Source organism: Polyodon spathula, chromosome 38 (assembly GCF_017654505.1).
Source record: "Polyodon spathula isolate WHYD16114869_AA chromosome 38, ASM1765450v1, whole genome shotgun sequence".
Lineage (NCBI taxonomy): Eukaryota > Metazoa > Chordata > Actinopteri > Acipenseriformes > Polyodontidae > Polyodon > Polyodon spathula.
Window position 1 is genome coordinate 2,522,159 of NC_054571.1, and position 19,270 is coordinate 2,541,428.

General features: G+C 43.8%; 1 protein-coding gene across 6 annotated transcripts; it reads right to left on the reverse strand.

Annotated features, from left to right (window-relative positions):
* Nucleotides 1-183: 183 nt before the first annotated feature.
* On the reverse strand, nucleotides 184-17,925 carry LOC121304599 (adhesion G protein-coupled receptor E5). 6 transcript variants are annotated; one of them, XM_041235816.1, is made up of 17 exons: nucleotides 17,606-17,925; nucleotides 14,285-14,362; nucleotides 13,668-13,814; nucleotides 13,006-13,155; nucleotides 11,766-11,915; nucleotides 10,501-10,650; nucleotides 8,779-8,922; nucleotides 8,371-8,405; nucleotides 7,845-7,940; nucleotides 7,302-7,452; nucleotides 6,860-6,976; nucleotides 5,991-6,190; nucleotides 5,291-5,461; nucleotides 3,308-3,502; nucleotides 1,505-1,722; nucleotides 1,045-1,111; nucleotides 186-325 (listed from the first exon to the last, which is right to left on the reverse strand). In XM_041235816.1, exons 1-17 carry the CDS (start codon nucleotides 17,634-17,636, stop codon nucleotides 230-232), a joined length of 2,196 nt encoding a protein of 731 aa, XP_041091750.1. In that variant the 5' UTR covers nucleotides 17,637-17,925; the 3' UTR covers nucleotides 186-229. The 6 variants fall into 6 exon arrangements, with proteins under 6 accessions (XP_041091751.1, XP_041091750.1, XP_041091754.1 ...); XM_041235817.1 differs by lacking the exon at nucleotides 8,779-8,922 and having other exon boundaries at nucleotides 184-325; XM_041235818.1 differs by lacking the exon at nucleotides 11,766-11,915 and having other exon boundaries at nucleotides 194-325.
* Between the last annotated feature and the right edge of the window lie 1,345 nt (nucleotides 17,926-19,270).

A 19,270-nucleotide genomic window follows, 5' to 3' on the forward strand; every position in this document is an offset into this window, starting at 1 on the left:
CACTGGAGGCACACACTGTATCAAAACAACAGCGTTCAGTATACAGCTCTGACCAAAAGTGTTCAGCACCCTATATAACTCATTGTGCTTCATGAAGTCCAACGAAACCTGCTTTGAGCCACAGCTGTAGAATGGAATGTGGGTGGAATTAATTGTAAAAGGGGTCTGGTCCACGTTTCCCTTCATTCATAATCCGCACACAGAACACAGGGAGGAGACAGCGATCTACTTACTGAATTTTCTTCAGGTTCGACAGGTCAGGGTTGATACTGGCGAACTTCTCAGCTAGTTTCCAAATCGTGATCACGAAAAACAAGACGTTTAACTGGGAAAAACAGGGGAAAGGACACACAGTTACCAGCCAGGCTCACAATGCTTCAGTGCAGTTTGAGGTGTGCAGTGTTTGTGGAGAGACTCGGTAAAGCCAGGCTCACAATGCTTCAGTGCAGTTTGAGGTGTGCAGTGTTTGTGGAGAGACTCGTTAAAGCCAGGCTCACAATGCTTCAGTGCAGTTTGAGGTGTGCAGTGTTTGTGGAGAGACTCGTTAAAGCCAGGCTCACAATGCTTCAGTGCAGTTTGAGGTGTGCAGTGTTTGTGGAGAGACTCGGTAAAGCCAGGCTCACATGCTTCAGTGCAGTTTGAGGTGTGCAGTGTTTGTAGAGAGACTCGGTAAAGCCAGGCTCACAATGCTTCAGTGCAGTTTGAGGTGTGCAGTGTTTGTAGAGAGACTCGGTAAAGCCAGGCTCTGAATGCTTCAGTGCAGTTTGAGGTGTGCAGTGTTTGTAGAGAGACTCGTTAAAGCCAGGCTCACAATGCTTCAGTGCAGTTTGAGGTGTGCAGTGTTTGTGGAGAGACTCGGTAAAGCCAGGCTCTGAATGCTTCAGTGCAGTTTGAGGTGTGCAGTGTTTGTGGAGAGACTCGTTAAAGCCAGGCTCACAATGCTTCAGTGCAGTTTGAGGTGTGCAGTGTTTGTGGAGCAGTGCTGCCTGTGCTGGTCATCGTCTGGCTCCCCTGTATAAGGTGGGATCAGTCCGGGGTACTCACCAGTATAATCACACAGACTGGGCCAAAGAAACTCCATATGAAACCTTTATCAAGAGACAGCCAACAGCTGCAATGAGAGAGAGAGAGAGAGAGAGAGAGAGAGAGAGAGAGAGAGAGAGAGAGAGAGAGAGAGAGAGAGAGAGAGAGGTGCAGTTTGAGGTAGTTTGAGGTGTGAGTGTTTGTGGAGAGAGAGCCAGATGCTTCAGAGAGGAGTACAAAGTGATATCACTACTTGGGCAGTATTTCATGGTAGATTTTGAAATGTCACATTTTTCAATATTTGTTAAGTTTTTTCATCAAGTATATGGAAAACTACAAATCTGTGTGCAATTCAATATGCTGACGTGACATCATTCAACAGGTTCCACTGGACTTCATGAAGCAGCATTAGTTCATTCTCTAGGGTGATGCTAAACTCTTGGCCAGAGCTGCGGAATCTGTGCAGCGCAAAGATACTCACTAGCGCTTTGTGCCGTATCCCTGGCTGTTTGCTGCCGCAGAGATGCCCACGATGAGGGCAGGGATGCCGTAGCCGAACAAGAGCATGAAGCGTCGGGACAGCGTGGCGTTGAACACCGTCACCACCATGCGGTACAGCTGGATCCCCTCCAGACACATCCAAGTGAACACAGCCAGGAAGAAGAAGTGAAGCAGACCAGCCACCAGAGCACAGCCCCCCTGAGAGAGAGAGAGAGAGGAGCAGAGCCACACCGTCACCACTCTGACAGCACAGCCAGATATAGGGCGCTCTAGCACAGTGTATATCTGGGTCAATGACAGTATGTTGCAGATAGAGGGCGCTCTGGGTCAATGGCAGTATGTTGCAGATAGAGGGCGCTCTGGATCAATGGCAGTATGTTGCAGATAGAGGGCGCTCTGGGTCAATGGCAGTATGTTGCAGATAGAGGGCGCTCTGGGTCAATGGCAGTATGTTGCAGATAGAGGGCGCTCTGGGTCAATGGCAGTATGTTGCAGATAGAGGGCGCTCTGGGTCAATGGCAGTATGTTGCAGATAGAGGGCGCTCTGGGTCAATGGCAGTATGTTGCAGATAGAGGGCGCTCTGGATCAATGGCAGTATGTTGCAGATAGAGGGCGCTCTGGGTCAATGACAGTATGTTGCAGATAGAGGGCGCTCTGGGTCAATGACAGTATGTTGCAGATAGAGGGCGCTCTGGGTCAATGGCAGTATGTTGCAGATAGAGGGCGCTCTGGGTCAATGGCAGTATGTTGCAGATAGAGGGCGCTCTGGGTCAATGGCAGTATGTTGCAGATAGAGGGCGCTCTGGGTCAATGGCAGTATGTTGCAGATAGAGGGCGCTCTGGGTCAATGGCAGTATGTTGCAGATAGAGGGCGCTCTGGGTCAATGGCAGTATGTTGCAGATAGAGGGCGCTCTGGGTCAATGGCAGTATGTTGCAGATAGAGGGCGCTCTGGGTCAATGGCAGTATGTTGCAGATAGAGGGCGCTCTGGGTCAATGGCAGTATGTTGCAGATAGAGGGCGCTCTGGGTCAATGGCAGTATGTTGCAGATAGAGGGCGCTCTGGGTCAATGGCAGTATGTTGCAGATAGAGGGCGCTCTGGGTCAATGGCAGTATGTTGCAGATAGAGGGCGCTCTGGGTCAATGGCAGTATGTTGCAGATAGAGGGCGCTCTGGGTCAATGGCAGTATGTTGCAGATAGAGGGCGCTCTGGGTCAATGGCAGTATGTTGCAGATAGAGGGCGCTCTGGGTCAATGGCAGTATGTTGCAGATAGAGGGCGCTCTGGGTCAATGGCAGTATGTTGCAGATAGAGGGCGCTCTGGGTCAATGGCAGTATGTTGCAGATAGAGGGCGCTCTGGGTCAATGGCAGTATGTTGCAGATAGAGGGCGCTCTGGGTCAATGGCAGTATGTTGCAGATAGAGGGCGCTCTGGGTCAATGGCAGTATGTTGCAGATAGAGGGCGCTCTGGGTCAATGGCAGTATGTTGCAGATAGAGGGCGCTCTGGGTCAATGGCAGTATGTTGCAGATAGAGGGCGCTCTGGGTCAATGGCAGTATGTTGCAGATAGAGGGCGCTCTGGGTCAATGGCAGTATGTTGCAGATAGAGGGCGCTCTGGGTCAATGGCAGTATGTTGCAGATAGAGGGCGCTCTGGGTCAATGGCAGTATGTTGCAGATAGAGGGCGCTCTGGGTCAATGGCAGTATGTTGCAGATAGAGGGCGCTCTGGGTCAATGACAGTATGTTGCAGATAGAGGGCGCTCTGGAATCCTGGCAGTACCTTGTTGCTGGTGCTGCTGATCCCTGCCAGGAAGACCAGGTCTGCTATGAAGAGGCTGATGCACAGGTGCAGATGGATGGTGCTGCGAGTTCCCTTGACCGAGCGGCAGCAGCTGAAGGTAAGGATGCTGAGGAGCAGGCAGAGCAGAGACAGACCCAGCCCCACCCAGGTGATCAGCTGCAGCTCAAACGTGTCCTGAGAGAGAGGGGGGGGGAGCAGGGTTAACAAACACACAGCAGACTGCATTGTGTTGTATTGTACTGTATTGTATTGTACTGTACTGTATTGTACTGTATTGTACTGTATTGTATTGTACTGTGCTGTACTGTATTGTATTGTACTGTATTGTACTGTGTTGTACTGTACTGTATTGTACTGTACTGTATTGTACTGTACTGTATTGTACTGTATTGTATTGTACTGTGTTGTATTGTACTGTATTGTACTGTACTGTACTGTATTGTATTGTACTGTGTTGTACTGTACTGTATTGTACTGTACTGTACTGTACTGTACTGTATTGTACTGTATTGTATTGTACCGTGCTGTATTGTACTGTATTGTACTGTATTGTACTGTACTATGAAAAAGACCTATTATACTGTGTCTTCATCTAGTATTGTACTGTATTGTGCTAATTGTACTATACATTGTGTATTGTGTTGAATTTAAATCAAGTGTTGTAATGTTAAACTGTACTGTACTGTATTGTACTGTATTGTATTGTGTGCAGTTGTGGTGTACTGTATTGTACTGTATTGTGCTGTACTGTAGTGTGCTGTATTGTACTGTAATTGTACTGTATTAAATTGTACTGTCATATGTATTGGCTATTGTATTGTATCTGTATTGTATTGTACTGTACTGTATTGTACTGTATTGTATTGTAAGCATTCAAAATTACTGTATTGTACTGTATTGTACAAGTGACTCTGTACTGTACTGTATTGTATTGTGTTGTATTGTACTGTATTGTACTGTATTGTACTGTATTAGAAAAAGGGGCATTCAGAACAGAAACTAGGAGTTTTGTACTGTATTGTATTGTATTGGGTCTGGAATCAACTCCCCTGTATTGTTGTTGAATTGTACTGTGGGATCCTGTACTGAAGCTGCTTGATTGTACTGTATTGTGTATTGTACTGTACCAAACGAGCAAGATTGTATTGACTGGCCTCCTGTGGTGTACTAAACTGTCTTTGTACTGTATTGTACTGTATTGTATTGTACTGTATTGTACTGTATTGTATTGTACTGTACTGTATTGTATTGTACTGTATTGTACTGTATTGTACTGTGCTGTATTGTATTGTATTGTATTGTATTGTACTGTATTGTATTGTATTGTACTGTGTACTGTATTGTACTGTATGTGTGTTGTATTGTACTGTACTGTACTGTACTGTATTGTATTGTATTGTACTGTACTGTGTTGTACTGTGCTGTATTGTATTGTATTGTATTGTACTGTATTGTGCTGTACTGTACTGTATTGTATTGTACTGTATTGTATTGTATTGTACTGTATTGTATTGTACTGTGTTGTGCTGTGGTGTATTGTATTGTACTGTATTGTATTGTACTGTTCTATATTGTACTGTGTTGTGCTGTGCTGTACTGTATTGTACTGTATTGTATTGTACTGTGTTGTGTTGTGTTGTGCTGTACTGTATTGTACTGTATTGTACTGTATTGTGTTGTACTGTGTTGTGCTGTGCTGTACTGTATTGTACTGTATTGTATTGTACTGTGTTGTACTGTGGTGTACTGTATTGCACTGTATTGTATTGTATTGTACTGTGTTGTACTGTGCTGTACTGTATTGCACTGTATTGTATTGTACTGTGTTTGTACTGTGTTGTGCTGTGGTGTATTGTATTGTACTGTATTGTATTGTACTGTATTGTACTGTACTGTGTTGTGTTGTGCTGTGCTGTACTGTGTAGCTCAGGCAGGGCGTCTCAGTGTTTTCTGGTTCAATACCTGGATCTCGTAGAGAGCCATGAGCACGGCGAAGCTGCTCAGGTGGTGGCAGCGGCAGGTGGTGTAGGTCTGATTGGCCCAGACAGTTTCACAGCCGTCTCTGGACCAGGAGCCTCCAGTGCTGTCGTCCTTCCAGTAAACACACACAGCTGCGTGGCCGCTGTCGTTCAGCTGTGCAGAAGCAACGAGGAGGGAAGCACTTTGAGGGGCAGGTCCTGTCAACATGCAGCCTGTGATGTGCGGTCACTGAACTGCAGGGAGGACACCGCTGGAGTAAAACTGACCTACAGCGCAGGATGTGATGACACCACCGAGCACAGGTGAATTAAAAACAATGTCGTTTAAAATCAGAGCGGGGCAAAGTGAATCGAGCAACAGCAATGATCAATACAGCTCTGGCCAAAAGTTTAGCATCAGCTAGAATTGTAGAATTTAAAGAAGAAAAACTATGTGAATAATTCAATATGTTAACATTGATCAGCAGGTTTCATTCGACTTTACAAAGCAAAATGAGTTCATTCTGTCGGGTGACGTGAAACTTTTGGCCAGCGCTGTACACATGCCTGGCGGGAGCTGAAAACATTGGGAACAGTCTGAAATGCTCGAGTCTGTGGCGATGGGCAGGGACCAGCCCCCGGGATGAATACAGAGGCATGGAGCCGGGGTCGGGTCCCAGCTGCCCGAGTGTTCAGCGTCTTACCTGCAGGTGTGAGAAGGTGAAGTCCACAGGGCTGGAGAGCCGCTCGGGCGCGCCGTTGCTGATTGCCGCGCTGACGATCTTGGAGTTGAGCTGCACGGAGGTGATGGTGTGGTTCTCTCGCGCCAGGCTGTCTTTATTGAAGGAGTGGTTCAGGGATTCCTCCAGATTGTAATAGGAGACGAGAGCGGCCACGGCGAAGCCTGAAAAACACAAGGCAACACCGCTCAGCAAAACACGCGTCCAAACGTTAGAGCTGAAACCCAGGAATTGGGAGCATGTAACTGCTTGATAGAAAAATGGCTCTAACATGATATACTGTTCTATTACTATGGCTTCCAGTAGACTGTTTGTAGTTTCTTTGATTACATGACGTTAAATAAAATATCTAAATTATGTTCATATGTTTGTTTGTTTGTTTTTTTTTTAATTATGTCTCAATCATAAAATTCTAGGCGATGCAAAACTTTTGACCAGAGCTGTAGACCCTAAACCTCTTTTCTACAGCTGGGTTTTTAGAACCTGGAGAAATCACCCTGGATTGATTAGTCAATTTAAAAAAAAACACATTTTAAATTAAAGCCAACTTTGATAACTGAATGTACCCAAGTTTAATGAAAGGTTCACATTTCCGCAAGTAAATAAAACCATTACTGTGTTTGCACTGAAAGTGTTGTTTTCTACCAGCAGATGGCAGTGTTAACACATGTCATGTAACTTCTGTGTAATTAGAGGCTGGTAATCACTGGGAGACCCTCTAGAACAAGGTAAACAGCTGGTAGATTAGCCAGCACGTCCAATCCAAGACTAGGGCTTCAGTAAAGCAGTGTGTCTGTTGAAGGTGAGACCGAGGCAGAGGGTGAGAGACTTACCTGAGCTGTTCTCCCCTGCCACTGTGCTCCAGTCAGTGTTCAGGGTCACGTTCCCTGATCCCAGCGTGACAGGACCTTGGGGTGGCGCGCTGAAGCGGGACAGCCGGATCTCTACTCCTGCAAGAAGGGGAGGCGCGCTCACTTCATTACAACATATTAATATATCTGAATCTCCTCAGCTACACGGCGCTTGAAAACAAACAGTGGTGGTATACAGGCTTTGGGTATCGCTTGTCTTCTATACTTTCCCTTGACAAAGGCATGATAAACATAACAAAACGCTGGGAAGCTGGCTCTTTTAAAAACTTTATTGTGCGAGTCTTTATCACTCTATATATATATCACTCACACACACATGTATATATTTATATATAACACACACACACACACACACACACATATATACATATCCACTCCCTGCTAGGTGAGGAGGGTCCTGTACCTAATGTTGTTCCGTTTATTTGGGTTTGGTCTTGATCCAGCAGCAGGGCGACCCTCATGACAGCATCCTCCACAATCTGAAGGAACCTGGAGGTAATGGCCTTGGGCAGAGGACCAGCGTGCAGCAGGTGATCAACCATCCCAAGAACATCCTGTTTGAGAGAGGAACCAACGCATGAGAGGAGAGCTGACCACGACTTCAACATCCATCATGAGTGTGTGTGCGTGTGGAGAGAGAGAGAGAGAGAGGGAGAGAGAGAGAGAGAGAGAGAGAGAGAGAGAGAGAGAGAGAGAGAGAGAGAGAGAGAGAGAGAGAGAGAGAGAGAGAGAGAGAGAGAGAGAGAGAGAGAGAGAGAGAGAGAGAGAGGGAGGGGGGGGCATTTCAAAGTCTAACATGAAATACTACTGCACTACTACTATGGCTTTCAGTAGACTTTTCTTTTTGCGGTATCATTTTGCAGTTTCTTTGATTACATGATGTTAAATAAAATATCTAAATTATGGTCCTATAGTTATAAAAAATACATTCTGTACAAATCTATACCTTTAAAACCTGTTTGCCGTCAGGGGATCCCTGGTCACTTTGCTGGAGACACGTTTCTCTCAGCATTCTCTGGATTTCTCCCAAGGGAGTTGACGCCTAAAATAGAGATGACATTGTTTATGCAGGGATGCGTGTTCATGCGGGGATGCATGTTTCTGCAGGGATGAGGGTTCATGCAGGGATGCATGTTCATGCAGGGATGTGTGTTTATGCAGGGATGCGTGTTCATGCAGGGATGTATGTTTCTGCAGGGAAGCGTGTTCGTGCAGGGATGCATGTTCATGCAGGGATGCATGTGCACAACATTTATAAGTTCTGTTACTCTATGGCATTTGGACTCAACAGGGATGGCAATAAGACTCCAGTTGCACAGCAGTTTGATCCATTCCTGGTTTTACTATGAGTTTAATAAGACACACCTGAGCTTGTTACCTGTACACAATGTGGCTGATCAAGTGTGCAATCGGTCTTATCTCCATCCCTGTACAAGGTATTGCAAGAGAGAGTTTCTTTTTCTAAAACATACCTCATTTTTAGCAGGGCCTTCAGGACACCTCAGCTCTGAAACAGCAACAGAAGACGAAGGTGAGATATAAATCCCTTTCTTGGCGATCACTGGACGTGTTGCTTATCGAAGGACAAATAAGATACTAACTATTCGACTGACGATTCATCTGGTATTGGAAGAGCCTAAATAATCTTGACGTTTACAGCGAGTTCGCTGCCAGAACCACCACTTTGCTTAACAGATTTTGAGGAAGGCAGACAGACACAATGCCAAAAAGATGCCAAGCAGTTATTAATGCCAAAGGCGGGCAGACTAAATATGAAAGACGCTTTCAGACACAGCTGTGTGTTTAGTTTTGAATTTGTTTAAGAACAGTTTCCAATGATAAGGGTTTCCAGTCCTGTCCTGTCCTTCATTAATACCTACCGATGCACGTTGAGTAATTGGAGACCCATTTGATTCCAGTGCTGGGGAAGGTTCCAGTTTTGCACAGGCACTGGTAGCCCCCAATCTTGTCGGTACAATTAACAGGAGAACAGATAGAGGGGGTTTCTTTGCACTCATCAATGTCTGAAAGAAAACATGACCCCCGGTAATCCAGGATTCAGTACTAATCACGGCCTTAAACTACAGCTGTGGCCAAAAGGTTTGCATCACCTAGAATTTTAGGATTGAGATCTTTTATTTAACACTGTGCAATCAACGAAACTACAAAATATCACATAACAGTAGTCCAGCAGTATCTTACGTTAGATTTTGAAATGTCAAACTTTACTGGAAAACTACAAAACGGTGTGCAATTCAATATGTTAACGTAACATTATTCAGCAGGTTTCGTCAGACTTTATGAAGCAAGGTGAGTTCATTCTATCGGGTCATTATGCAACACTTTTGGCTGTAGCTGTACAAGACAACAGAACCAGTGACTGAGATCAAGGGGGTTGGCGTTGGAGGCAATGTGGTGAGTTTTCACACAGCTCTTTAGCTGGGTTGCTGCTGTTCGGTACTTTGTTGAATCACACTGAGATATTCGGACACGCAGTGATGCGCTGGCAAGGCTTCTCAGCTCTCTTGTCTTTCTGGACACAAGACGGGTTTCACAAGAGGCTGATGCCTAGTTCCACATCAAACCAAGCTCTGTGCAATTTAACAGACCAGAATACTGCGTTAATAAACTCGGCTGTTTGTTTATTCATTTATTGTTTTATTTAGGGGTGCCCAACTATTTTCTCCTCGTATTCCTCCCCAGTTTGAAATGTCCAGTTATAATTTCTCCCTCACACAGCTGCTCAGGAGAACTGAAGGTTCAGTGGGTGACTTTCGATCCCAGGATCGAGCCAGCTTCCTCTTCTACACTCGAGAGTGGATGTCAGCGCGCTACCGGCCCCTGCAGGACAAAGGCCAGCCTGCAGCTGTTTGCTTTTGAGCTTACTGGGCGGCTGACCAGCAGGGGTCGCTGTAACGTGATGAGGAGAACCCTGATGTTTTTGTTTCCTCTCTAACCCACAGGCGCGCCAAAGCCAAGGCGACGCTCCCTTCGGAGACCCCAGCGAAGACCAGTGACTTCACACAGCCAGAATCCGAACCTGCACTGCTCTGCGCTGCTCGGGGACCCCCGCGCTCCCCTGACTGTGTAACTCCTGACTGTTGTAAGTGACTCTGCAGCTGATGCACAGTTCACACACCCTAGTCTCGAATCTTGTAAAGCGCTTCGTGATGGTGGTCTGCTATGAAAGGCGCTATACAAAAATTATAAACCCAACTGTGCACAATAAGGCTGCATTTCTAGAGATGTTTTGTGGTAATGTAAGTCAAACTGTTGTGTAAACTGTTTGAGTGTGTATTGTTTGTTATAATACACAGCAACATAACAGATTGTCAAAGCAGCACGGTTTATTTTTAACAACTGAACAAGTCTTGAGAACAGCTGTGTCTGAAACAGTATTCGATTTTTATATTGTTATCATATTTTTGGGCGGGCGCGCTGGGGAGGGGGGGGGGGGCTACACTGCCTCACATCCTATAGAGGGAATGTGGCTGTGAAGAATAAAAGGGATCCCATTTATAAATGTTTAAATATATTGTGTAGATTAAAGGATTCGTCCAAACCTGGGTGGAATCTGTATGCATACCGATCTAGCCCATTACCTGCACAGCTGCTTTGTCCATCCATGAAGATCTCCTGCCCAGAACTGGACCTGAAGCCTGTCTTGCAGGAGCAGCTGTAGCTTCCAATTGTGTTTCGACATGAAGCATGCTGACCACAGAGGGTGCGATTCTCTTTACACTCGTCTATATCTACAGAAAAATGAAAGGAAGAAAACACTGTTTTTTCAGAGCCCCGTGAAGCGAGTTCTCATCACTTTAGCATTTTCATATTTACAAAACGACAAGAGATCTCGTCAAAGCGTGACATTGCTAGAAACAGCAGTCGTGTGAAATGAACGCATATAAAGATCTGGAGCCACACAACCTCTTTTAGTTCACGTTGATGGTGCAGATTCACACACACACACGCTCAAAACACACATGCCTTTGCTTGATTAGATTTTTCAGTCTGCTTTTGGAAAATGTCATGGCGAAGCATAACCCTTTTAAAATGTATAAAACACATTTTAGAAAGCCTTATTCCAATAGATTTAAATTTTATTTCTATTCTTGTTTTGTAACCTACATATATTGGGTCAATTGCAGCAGCCTCATTTATTCTAGTTGATGTGCCCAACAGAAGGGTTAAGTGAGTCTGATCCACTTGCTCAGGCTAATGTTAGCACCAGTGCAGCGTGCCCAAAACTCATCAACTCCTTGGGGTTATCAGTTCAACTAGATCAAGTTCATACAAATTGGAAGCAAACTAAAGCAGACCCTTGCAGTCACATAAAAAGATCCACATTAATTGGATTAAGATAGTCCTGAGAAGTCAGAGGCTTTGCTTGTCTGCTTGCTGTGATTTGCCCCCTTTTCTCAATATCTACATGCAGATCGGTTTACTAGAAGAGTAACACACATGAAGAGTGTTTACGTCTTTGTTCCTTATGCCCGTGTTTCTCATGGTACACTGTCAGGGGAGTTTGACTCAAAGAACACAGCTCTATTTTAGAATACAGTTAGCCTATAGCAATACTGTATCCTGTGTTGAGTCTAGAGATATTGGGAACAGAACAAAAGGTTTAGTTTCACTAAAATGTATCCTTGACAAGGAGTAGAGAATTGGCTTGGCTGTTTCGGAGGGTGGATGATTCCTCATCACTCAGGAGCCTCTGAGGGCCTACACTGCCTCACATCCTATAGAGGGAATGTGGCTGTGAAGAATAAAAGGGATCCCATTTATAAATGTTTAAATATATTGTGTAGATTAAAGGATTCGTCCAAACCTGGGTGGAATCTGTATGCATACCGATCTAGCCCATTACCTGCACAGCTGCTTTGTCTGTCCATGAAGATCTCCTGCCCAGAACTGGACCTGAAGCCTGTCTTGCAGGAGCAGCTGTAGCTTCCAATTGTGTTTTGACACCAAGCATTCTGACCACAGAGGGTGCGATTCTCTTTACACTCATTAATTTCTACAGAAAAATGAGAGGAATAAAACACTGTTCTCATCACTTTAGCATTTTCATATTTACCAAACGACAAGAGATCTCGTCAAAGCGTGACATTGCTAGAAACAGCAGTCGTGTGAAATGAACGCATATAAAGATCTGGAGCCACACAACCTCTTTTAGTTCACGTTGATGGTGCAGATTCACACACACACACGCTCAAAACACACATGCCTTTGCTTGATTAGATTTTTCAGTCTGCTTTTGGAAAATGTCATGGCGAAGCATAACCCTTTTAAAATGTATAAAACACATTTTAGAAAGCCTTATTCCAATAGATTTTAATTTTATTTCTATTCTTGTTTTGTAACCTACATATATTGGGTCAATTGCAGCAGCCTCATTTATTCTAGTTGATGTGCCCAACAGAAGGGTTAAGTGAGTCTGATCCACTTGCTCAGGCTAATGTTAGCACCATTGCAGCGTGCCCAAAACTCATCAACTCATTGGGGTTATCAGTTCAACTAGATCAAGTTCATACAAATTGGAAGCAAACTAAAGCAGACCCTTGCAGTCACATAAAAAGATCCACATTAATTGGATTAAGATAGTCCTGAGAAGTCAGAGGCTTTGCTTGTCTGCTTGCTGTGATTTGCCCCCTTTTCTCAATACCTACATGCAGATCGGTTTACTAGAAGAGTAACACACATGAAGAGTGTTTACGTCTTTGTTCCTTATGCCCGTGTTTCTCATGGTACACTGTCAGGGGAGTTTGACTCAAAGAACACAGCTCTATTTTAGAATACAGTTAGCCTATAGCAATACTGTATCCTGTGTTGAGTCTAGAGATATTGGGAACAGAACAAAAGGTTTAGTTTCACTAAAATGTATCCTTGACAAGGAGTAGAGAATTGGCTTGGCTGTTTCGGAGGGTGGATGATTCCTCATCACTCAGGAGCCTCTGAGGGCCTACACTGCCTCACATCCTATAGAGGGAATGTGGCTGTGAAGAATAAAAGGGATCCCATTTATAAATGTTTAAATATATTGTGTAGATTAAAGGATTCGTCCAAACCTGGGTGGAATCTGTATGCATACCGATCTAGCCCATTACCTGCACAGCTGCTTTGTCCGTCCATGAAGATCTCCTGCCCAGAACTGGACCTGAAGCCTGTCTTGCAGGAGCAGCTGTAGTTTCCAATTGTGTTTTGACACCAAGCATTCTGACCACAGAGGGTGCGATTCTCTTTACACTCATTAATTTCTACAGAAAAATGAGAGGAATAAAACACTGTTCTCATCACTTTAGCATTTTCATATTTACCAAACGACAAGAGATCTCGTCAAAGCGTGACATTGCTAGAAACAGCAGTCGTGTGAAATGAACGCATATAAAGATCTGGAGCCACACAACCTCTTTTAGTTCACGTTGATGGTGCAGATTCACACACACACACATGCTCAAAACACACATGCCTTTGCTCGATTAGATTTTTCAGTCTGCTTTTGGAAAACGTCATGGCGAAGCATAACCCTTTTAAATGTGTAAAATGTTTTAAATTTGTAAGGCAGCGGTTCTTATCATTAAAGGAGAGGGAGAGCATTTATGTTTGTAGACCCCACGTACAGATCTTGATTTAGCTTTCATATGTTCTTCATGGTCTCAACCCTGCTAATAATAATAATAATAATAATAATAATAATAATAATAATAAATAATAATAATAATTATAGTAACTCGTTGGTAGTTGTGATTCCAAATTCCAGAGCTCTTACCGTTACAGAATGTCCCTATTTCTGTAAAGTTGTGTTTCCCTGTTGATCTGAACCCTGCCCAGCACAGACAGTAGAAACTCTCCGGGGTATTGAAGCAGTGTGAATTATTAGGACACAAGGGAACGGGATCAGCACACTTATTTCTATCTGCAAATACAGAAGAACTGAAACATTAATTCTGAAATACACAAACACACGCCGACCCTTACAGCTAGGGACACAAGTGTTGCATCTCCTGCAATGTTAGGAATGAGACATAATTAAACAAAAATAAGAATTTTGATATTTCATTTAACATCAGTAAACGAAGAAACTACTAAATGATATTGCAAGTGTCCATTTTTGTTCCTTTCTTGTCAGTTTTGCTTTAGATGGAAAACTACCCAGCGTGTGTAATTCAGTACGGTAACGTCACATTATTCAGCAGCTTACATGCTTTCCTTCTATAGGGGGATACGATTGGCCACAGCTGTACATGCACCACACACATGATTTATTACAAAGCTCAGATGCGTTACATATTTGACGAGGTTGTTACAACCCCACACTGAATCGATCATGGACACTACATATAAAAAAAGAATATTGAAACCCGAAAGATGTCATTCAAAACTTACCACCACATGACTCTTTAATAGAAGATGAAGAATTACATGAACACTCCACCTGATCCCAGGCTGCGCCGATGCAAATACCTGCAAAGAATTAAAAACAATAATCACTGGTAAGCAGTGACAGCAGCATCTACAATACAAGGTGGACCACAGTATATATAGAGTGGAGATCAGTGACTGATCACAGTATATATAGAGTGGAGATCAATGACTGATCACTGTATATACAGAGTGGAGATCATGACTGATCACTGTATATACAGAGTGGAGATCATGACTGATCACTGTATATACAGAGTGGAGATCAGTGACTGATCACTGTATATACAGAGTGGAGATCATGACTGATCACTGTATATACAGGGTGGAGATCAGTGACTGATCACAGTATATACAGGGTAGAGATCAATGACTGATCACTGTATATACAGAGTGGAGATCAGTGACAGATCACAGTATATACAGAGTGGAGATCAGTGACTGATCACTGTATATACAAGACCATACTTTGAAAACAACTGTTTCATATACTGAAATCTCTGTGTTTCTCCTTCAGCAACATGACTAGGTAACCCATTCCATCCCCTAAACTCTCAGTGATTCTGCCTCAACAACATGACTAGGTAACCCATTCCATCCCCTCACCACTCTCTGTGTGAAGAAGAGTCTCCTTCAGCAACATGACTAGGTAACCCATTCCATCCCCTCCCCACTCTCTGTGTGAAGAAGAGTCTCCTTCAGCAACATGACTAGGTAACCCATTCCATCCCCTCACCACTCTCTGTGAGAAGAAGAGTCTCCTTCAGCAACATGACTAGGTAACCCATTCCATCCCCTCCCCACTCTCTGTGTGAAGAAGAGTCTCCTTCAGCAACATGACTAGGTAACTCAATCCATCCCCTCCCCACTCTCTGTGTGAAGAAGAGTCTCCTTCAGCAACATGACTAGGTAACCCATTCCATCCCCTCCCCACTCTCTGTGTGAAGAAGAGTCTCCTTCAGCAACATGACTAGGTAACCCATTCCATCCCCTCCCCACTCTCTGTGTGAAGAAGAGTCTCCTTCAGCAACATGACTAGGTAACCCATTCCATCCCCTCCCCACTCTCTGTGTGAAGAAGAGTCTCCTTCAGCAACATGACTAGGTAACCCATTCCATCCCCTCACCACTCTCTGTGTGAAGAAGAGTCTCCTTCAGCAACATGACTAGGTAACCCATTCCATCCCCTCACCACTCTCTGTGTGAAGAAGAGTCTCCTTCAGCAACATGACTAGGTAACCCATTCCATCCCCTCCCCACTCTCTGTGTGAAGAAGAGTCTCCTTCAGCAACATGACTAGGTAACCCATTCCATCCCCTCCCCACTCTCTGTGTGAAGAAGAGTCTCCTTCAGCAACATGACTAGGTAACCCATTCCATCCCCTCACCACTCTCTGTGTGAAGAAGAGTCTCCTTCAGCAACATGACTAGGTAACCCATTCCATCCCCTCCCCACTCTCTGTGAGAAGAAGAGTGTCCTTCAGCAACATGACTAGGTAACCCATTCCATCCCCTCCCCACTCTCTGTGTGAAGAAGAGTCTCCTTCAGCAACATGACTAGGTAACCCATTCCATCCCCTCCCCACTCTCTGTGAGAAGAAGAGTGTCCTTCAGCAGTTGTAAACACTTCAGTTCTTTCTGCCTGTCTTTGTAGCTCATTTCTTTAATCCTGGTGTTAGCTGGTTGCTCTTCACTGTCCACTCAATTACACTCCTTCAACTCTGATGTTTCAGGAAAACATGTTTGAATCCAGTCTTTCATTTATGACACCTTACTATGCCATACTTCAACATTTCAAAAGGTCTGCCACAGTTTAGATCAACTGACCCCAATACATTTCAAAAGGTCTGCCACAGTTTAGATCAACTGACCCCAATGTGACCCTTACAGCTCGGGACGAAGGTACTGCATCACCTAGAAATTTAGGATTGAGACATCATTTAAAAAAAAAAAAAAATAATAATCTACATATATTAACATAATTTTAAATATTTTATTTAACATCCTGTGATCAAAGAAACTATAAAATGATGTTGCAAAAGTCTGCCAAGCCATAGTGGTAGTACAGTATTTCAGGTATCAAAATGTCACGTTTTTTTTTTTTAGTTTGTCAGTTTTTCATGAAGTTTAATGGAAACCTACACAGCGCTGTGCAATTCAATATGTTAACGTGACATTGATCAGCACGTTTCAGCAGAGTTGATGAAGCACGATTAGTGCGCTCTATAGGGTGATGCAACACGTTTGTTATTGGACAGTGACGTAGTCGTTTCATAAACTTTGCGTCATTCTGACCTCATTTTTCTCTCTGCCAGCTTTGTCTTGGAAGCAGTTTGGAAAGTCTGCAAAATGAATTGCTGTCAGACACACCACAGGCTTGATCATACGAGTCCCTTGTAAAGTGTATGACCCATTTCACATTACTTAGGGTGCAATCACGTGCCGTGTTCGTGTTTTGTTGTCGCGCATCATTTCCCTCGACCTGTGCTCGTTACCGTATACTCTGCTCGTCCCTCACTAGCGTCCCGACACGCCGAACGTCTCGTCATTTATATATATATTATATATCTTCAATATAATATATATATCATATATATATATATATATATTACAACCGTTCCAAGAGCCACAGCAAAAAAAATCACAGGTCACACCCGCAAAATGGCATTAAAACCCGCAGGCGCGTCTGTCATTGTGCAATCCGCGAAATAAAATAAGATCTGTAAGAGAAGTGTTGTTTTCTTTTCCTTATATTGATTCGAAGTGTAATTATAATAATTTAGATTAGATAAATTGTTGTCCAAAATGTTCTCCCGTACAGCAGTATTCTGCAGTTATTGCAATAAGGGATTGGTCTTGTGCCCACATCGCATTCAGTAGAGCGGCGGTATGTAGCCTACATTATAGTATGTTAATGATCTACACGTATTTATAACTCAACACTGTAACGTATTTCCATAGTACTCTTAAGAGTGGAAATCAGTTATATGATAAATATGATTGACATGAACGTGATGATGACCAAGCTGTCTGTTTCCACGAGTTACGAATGACACGTTGCGATTTCTTCAGGTTCTCAAACAATGAAGACACATTGCAAGTCAAACTTTTCATCACCCGGTTAGGAGATGGGGCTCCAGCGCCGCTCCAGAGGATTGACAAACTCATGCCAGCTGTCCAGTTTCATTCCGGCCAGACAGACAGACAGACAGAGACACAGACACAGACACAGACACACACATACACACACACACACACGTGTTTCAGTAAATAGTTTTAGAGATTACCCAGCAGCAGAAGTCGGCAGCTTTCCTGCATGACTGCAGAAATCCCCTTACGTCCAAAAAAAAAATTCAGCCGCACCCCCGCCGACCCTTTTCAGCAAAAACACGAACAGATCCAGCTATTCTACAAGTCAAAAATGCTTTTCAATAACTCCAGTGCACAATTCCGGCACCTTCTCTTCGGCGCAGCGCGTCCCTATCCCGCATACAGTGGATAATGATAATAATAACTCTCACGGGTAGCGGCTCTGTGTAAGACACCCGTTTCCAGTAATATCCCTGACCGGCTGCGTCTCTCCGCCTCTCTCTCAGCGCACTGAGGCTGGCTGGGAGCGCACAAGCAGTTTATTCAGCGGACACACCCAAGAGACCTTTTAGAGGAAACTACTGCCAGAGCGGCTCTGTGGGGGAGTTAGAAAAAGCCCGCTCACTATTGAAAGCCTTGTCAAACAGCTTGACTGTACGTCTCCCTCTTATTAAATGTAATGTTTGCATGTTTAAGAACATTGTCGCCTCACAAGGCCTTAAAATATCGGCTTTTAGCCAGCGTGCCTCTTTAGAATGTTTTCGGTGGCCAAAAAACCAAAACAAACAAACAAACAAACAAAAAAAAAACAACATTTAAGAGAAGTCGCAGGTCATTTTATTTCTTAATTTTTTCCATTTGTTTACATTTTTGGTTTTACTTCCCTCGGCTAAAATAGGAATGAAACAGCTTTAAAAATATGTATTTATTTTTTATTTTATTTGTATCCATGATTAGGGCCTACATTCTTCATTGGTGTGATTTGTAACAGGTTCACTGTGCTGAGTGTCTCTTATTAAAGACACACAGTCCGTAGATCCTCTCATTCTGAGAAGCCATCTCGTTTACAGTAAGCGCTACTAAACAGATGAATTATTAACCTGCACGGCTTAGATTTAAACATGTCACATTGTTCCATTGTTGTCAGTTTTTCCTTAAATATATGGACAACGACAAAGCGGTATGAAATTCATTATTCAGCAGGTTTCATTCGACTTTATGAACGTTTGGTAATTCTATAGGGTGCTGCAAAACAGCTGTACACGGTTAGTGTCTGTTTCCTACATTTCAAGTGTCTGTTTTGTACATTCTGAGTGTCTGTTTCCTACATTTCGAGTGTCTGTTTCCTACATTCTGAGTGTCTGTTTCTTACATTCTGAGTGTCTGTTTCCTACACTCTGAGTGTCTGTTTCCTACTGAGTGTCTGTTTCCTACACTCTGAGTGTCTGTTTCCTACATTCTGAGTGTCTGTTTCCTACACTCTGAGTGTCTGTTTCCTACATTCTGAGTGTCTGTTTCCTACACTCTGAGTGTCTGTTTCCTACACTCTGAGTGTCTGTTTCCTACACTCTGAGTGTCTGTTTCCTACATTTTGAGTGTCTGTTTCCTACACTCTGAGTGTCTGTTTCCTACATTCTGAGTGTCTGTTTCCTACATTCTGAGTGTCTGTTTCCTACACTCTGAGTGTCTGTTTCCTACACTCTGAGTGTCTGTTTCCTACATTCTGAGTGTCTGTTTCCTACACTCTGAGTGTCTGTTTCCTACACTCTGAGTGTCTGTTTCCTACACTCTGAGTGTCTGTTTCCTACACTCTGAGTGTCTGTTTCCTACACTCTGAGTGTCTGAGTGTCTGTTTCCTACAT